Source organism: Perkinsus marinus (assembly GCF_000006405.1).
Source record: "Perkinsus marinus ATCC 50983 genomic scaffold scf_1104296962706, whole genome shotgun sequence".
In the NCBI taxonomy this organism is placed as follows: domain Eukaryota; phylum Perkinsozoa; order Perkinsida; family Perkinsidae; genus Perkinsus; species Perkinsus marinus.
The window spans coordinates 56,274-61,581 of NW_003205363.1; the positions used below are offsets into that span (position 1 = coordinate 56,274).

Sequence of the window (5,308 nt, forward strand, 5' to 3'; positions counted from 1 at the left end):
GGCCGATTCAGCTGCTGTTGTTTTGGAACGAACGTTAGTCACGCAAGCTCCGCTGTCTGAGTTCTGCCAGCGTATGGTGAAGATGAAGTGTTTCGAGTTACTCATTGATAATAATAGCTATTATTATTAGGTGTTATATCAGGGGTACGTATACTGAGACTTGTATGCTTGAACTATGCTAGTGGAGGCTAACGATGTCATATCTGTGGAAGAAGAGCCTGGGTGCAATGCAGCGTCCCTTCCTATTGGCACCCAAACGGCAATTGTAGTATCAAACACAAGCCCGTGTGTGTCACCACCATTGGTGGAGATATTAATAATATTGCAATCAGCATACAATGGGGTTTTTAACGTAGTTTACAATGGGAGTTACTCAGCTTATATTCTGCCATTGCCATAACGACAAGCTGCCATCGGCACACCCTGTTACGAAGAGATTCGTGTTAACTACAACGGGAGAAATGCAACATGCCGGGATCGAACCCAGGACCTCACCGATTGACTTCACAATACGGACATCTGCATTCCTTCTCTGCATAGCTGTCGTCCACCACACCAGTGGATTCAAAGTGGGCAGACTATACGCTCGTACACTACCGTTCATTTGCCCGACCAATACTGAGAAAAAAATTCCAATATTGACACTCATTTACCAATTTCGAAAATTCCAATAGCAGTGTTGGAAAATTTGCACATTGGTCAACCACATGTGTTGGTGACAATATGGAAATTCTTACCGGTTTCCTACCCGAATTCGTATATAAACTTCTATAATTAATGAGGAAACGTCTCAACTCAGCTGAGGAAAACGAACACATATTCCTCCAAAACTTATCAAAAATATTGGTAACTTCACATCGATCATTTTTTCCGTGTCGGAAGTAGCAGAGAGCTGTCACGGAGTATATTATGTATTTGCCCTAGAAAAACATAATAATGGAGTTTCACTCTAGTGATATGAAAAACACTAGTGAAAAACATATTTCACGACTACTACAGGCCGCGAATATCGCGTTTTTCACCGAGTTTTACGCCACTTCACGTAAAACGGGTTGTTGTGAAACTCCAATGCAATCCCCCCCCCCCTTTGAAAAATTCCCCATTTAGACTCACACGCCGCTTGGCCGTTTATCACGACTCCGTCAAGACAGGAATTACAGCAAGGCTTTCGTAATTTCTCACCATTGTTATTGTAGTGTAATGCACAGTCCATGCTGGCAGTTTCATTACCACTGAGAGAAAAATGTCGCGCGCCACGAAATTGTTACTAATGCTACTACTACTTTGGATCGAACACGAAGAGTTTTCCATCCAATGTTATGGCCACTACGTGATTCTCGTAACTAAAAAATGGACCTATTCCGTATCTTACGAAGAGTAACCTAAGATACGCCCTCTACTACATTAACATATTCATAACTGGACTTTGAGTGTCGATCCTCCCCTGTATGGTGAGGTCCATTATACTAATACCAGTAATACCACACACACCGCCAATCCACATAGTTTGCTCTGCTATCTGAAAAAAATAACAACAACATCATCATTTATATATCATTGATGATATTCTTCGCTGTAGGATCGTTACATGCGCGTGTTAAGCGAAGTTGCTTCTGAAAGTTGGTGGACCCGCGGTTCGAATCCCAGACTCGGTACTTTTTATACAAAAATGCTTTCTTGGTACAGTATGGAAATTTAACATATTTTTCTACATACGACTGATTCTTTCGCCGTGTGTTTCTGGTGTAAAGGAATAGTTCGTACGCACAAAATGCAATACCTAGCACCGCTTCGCTCAAGCAGTCCACAGTAACACCGTTTCTATGATAATCGCCGCCCCCCCACCCAGAATTAACCCTAGATTTCGTCAGAGTTTCAATATCATCACCAACACACATAGTTGATCATGTGCCCATTTTCCCACACTGGCTGAAGCCACTTCCACTATCGTCGTCGGTATTACCGTCATGCATTTAACTGGATATCCGATCTCTATCGTATGAGTATTCTGATAAGTCCCTTCTTTAGGTGTCCACAACCGTACCGTACCATCCCACGACGAAGTTACCAGTATCTATACATAGTAGCAGTCTACTAGGGTTAGTCACACAGTACTACTACCCCTTGCAAAACCCCTAAACTGTGTACAGCTTTACCATGGCCGACCAGATCGAACTGTGCACCAGTCGATTTGTCAAATCTGAGGTGATAACGCTATCTCTAATACCACACCACGAGGAAATTACACTCTAACTCGACCGTCTTGCAAACCACAGAACATAACTCCACCACCGGCCTCGTCACGGGCGGGTTCGAAGTAGACGGACATCACGGGCTGACCGTCTGTGTCAACGATAAGGTCCGGGGTCAATTCGATATGACCTAAATAAAGGGGGAATATGCATTAGTATAATTTTCAAAAATTTCATCGAAAATATCCATGCTGTTCCAACGAGATTGTCAGTCGTCCGATTCGGTCTCGTAATATTACTCATTGGGAATTTCGTGGAAATTTCGGGACATTTTTGTAGGTTTCTGTATATTATTAGTGAAAATAAAATAAAATTCTTCTATCTGAATTCGTATAAAAACCTATATGGTTAGCTTTAAAAACTCTTCTGAGCTCAGCTGAGGATATTTTCCTACTCCAGCACTATATAGGGAAATCAGTCTTACTTACCGGCTGGTGTAGGAACTGCTTTCCATGTTCGCAATTTACCATCGGAGCCACCTGTGGACCTGTTTTGTATCTTACCAAGGGAAAGCTAAGATACTACCAGTGAAAAGAGTATCTCCAATGAGGATAACATCATTGATCGATTTCCCATCAGAATGGGCATCAACGACTTCGTGTAATCTCTTCACATAGTGAAGGAACCTAAAGATATTTTTCGTGCCCAGGCGGACCTCCACGGATGAGGTACCTGCAATCGGCGCCGCGTTGGCAGTCTCCCGTCATGAACGCTCGACATGCCATAATACGGACATCCTCTTCACATAACGGGGGTGGCCCTGGAACCGGGGGTGGTGACACTCTGTGGTGACACTAAGATTATTACGGTCTTCTTCTTTGACGGGTCCACGACGTCCCTTGCCGTGTATTGGGCCTCTGAAAGGTCCTCGACCATGAGCAGTACCACCCCGAGCTGAAGTGAAGTAATTCGGAAGGGTGTGGTATTGGTGGTGTTGTTATTATTACGTCGATGCTTGATGTTGCCTCCGCGAGGTCCGCCCATTAATTTATTAATACCAAATTTCCGTGAACAAATGTGTAATTACATGACCACACTGTCTATACTACCACTCCACATATACAGTAATCACACACGTGTCTGCAATGCTACATCGTACGTTTCCCAATATGGACAAGGTAACATAAACATGGTAGCAAATCGATTATCGGGGCGAGCGCCAAATAAACTGAGCACGTACGGGGTGATTTGCATACATAGTTGTGTTTGTGATGTTGAAATGATCTGGAGAGGACACATTTGGAATTTTACACGCGTACACAGAAAACAATTTTAAATTATTTTTTCGATGTAAGCGCTATCAGATTAGGAACATATCCCCTACTGTTATAAAATGCTGGGGACTCCAATTTTCCACCACTGGTTGGTATAGTGGAGTTTAACAGCAACCCGTTTTACGTGAAATGGCGTGAAACTTGGTGAATACCGCGATATTCGCGGTGATATGCAGTAGTCGTGAAATATGTTTTTCGTATCACTAAGGTGGTGAAACTCCATTATCAGGAGTCGTTGAAAGCAAGGCTATATGGAATGACAATTTAATTTCGATAATGAATATTTCTATATTGCGTATATATTGAATATTCCTAAATTTAATTATTTTGTTCTTTTCGTGCGTTAGCAACAAAACATGGCTCATTTCAACGGAAATTTTTTCCAGAAAATTTGTGTATTTTTTTCAGATTTTACCATTGTAATTTTTTAACATATTTATCACATCCCTTCTAGAGCTGTATGCTGCTCATTAGTTCGTCATCGTCGTCAAGGCGATTCGCCGTTTCGGTGACTAGCAAAATCATAAACTCAGCAAAGGTGAGTGGCCTTGGGCTTTAGGGGTTGATAGCAAGAGTGGAATCATCTTGTAGGAAGATTAATATGCAAATATAATGGAGTTTCACAACAACCCGTTTCACGTGAAGTGGCGTAAAACTCGGTGAAAAGCGCGATATTCACACTATGCAGTAGTCGTGAAATGTGTTTTTCACTAGTGTTTTCATATCACTAGAGTGAAACTCCAATATGTGAGTTCTATAAATATAAATCTATGAAAATAAGAACAATATATAATTCTATGGAGTTTCACAACAACCCGTTTTACGCGAAGTGGCGTAATACTTGGTGAAAAAACGCGATATTCACGCAGTAGTTGTGAAATGATTTTTTTACTAGTGTTTTATTCATATCACTAGGGTGAAACTGCAATGAAGATAAGAAAAATATATATAATTTATGAAGACGAAAATAAGACGTAAATGTACTGGAATAGGAAAAATGGGGTTTCATGCGTTTTTCGTGAAGTGAAATGTGTTTTTCACCATCACTAGGGTGAAACTGGAATATATTAGCATATGAAGATAAGAATCATTCATAAAAATTGCCGAATGAATTTAGTAAAATAACTAGGCTTTCCATCACATAGTATTGTTACCATCATTATCACATAATTGTGTCGGCGGAGCGAAGCGAAAAAATGGTTATTATTTATCATCACAGTAGTAGATCATTGGAGTTTCACAGGCGGCCCTAGTGATATGAAAAACACTAGTGAGAAAAATATTTCACGATTACTACTGCATATCACCGCGAATATCGCGTTTTTCACATGGAGTTTTACGCCACTTCACGTAAAACGGGTTTTTGTGAAACTCCAATATTATCTTTTTTAGGTTCTCGCGGGTGTAGAAATGAGGAATAGTATATGTATTATTACAACTCGTACATCGACTTCTACTGGTGCTCCTGCAGATATCAAACCACCACTTGTGAATTTGAAAGTGAGTTGGTAAAGAATTTTCCCCCTTTCTTCAGCTGAGTTTGGAAGCTTACACAGGAATTCGGGTAGAAGTGTATAGAAAGCAATAAGAATTTCCTTACATTTTTTGAGCATGTTTTGGACCTCATTTGTATCTTGTTCAGGTGGCACGTCTAGTATCTTTGGATGCCAGAAACGAGGTCGTCGTTGGTGGTGGTCGTAGTAAAATGAATTTGAAAGCAGTTGCCAGAGACTATTGGGTGAGGGGACTTCTCAACCACCTCGTCGGTCACGTCGTCGTAAA

General features: G+C 41.1%; 2 protein-coding genes across 2 annotated transcripts in view; one reads left to right on the forward strand and one right to left on the reverse strand.

The window, feature by feature from the left end:
- Positions 1-593: 593 nt before the first annotated feature.
- Positions 594-3,236, reverse strand: Pmar_PMAR017940 (conserved hypothetical protein; the record flags this gene model as incomplete). Its single annotated transcript, XM_002771676.1, has 10 exons — positions 594-618; positions 1,284-1,343; positions 1,404-1,519; positions 1,964-2,074; positions 2,122-2,200; positions 2,247-2,382; positions 2,778-2,878; positions 2,925-3,012; positions 3,060-3,146; positions 3,200-3,236. 10 exons carry the CDS (start codon positions 3,234-3,236, stop codon positions 594-596), a joined length of 840 nt encoding a protein of 279 aa, XP_002771722.1.
- A 750-nt stretch (positions 3,237-3,986) lies between these two features.
- The window catches only part of Pmar_PMAR017941 (protoheme ix farnesyltransferase, putative), a gene marked incomplete at both ends in the record, with an annotated part of 2,503 nt that continues 1,181 nt past the window's right edge, over positions 3,987-5,308 (forward strand). The window contains 3 exons of the mRNA XM_002771677.1: positions 3,987-4,064; positions 4,919-5,026; positions 5,169-5,264. Coding sequence (XP_002771723.1) covers positions 3,987-4,064; positions 4,919-5,026; positions 5,169-5,264 — 282 coding nt within the window. The remainder of the gene's footprint in view (positions 4,065-4,918; positions 5,027-5,168; positions 5,265-5,308) is intronic.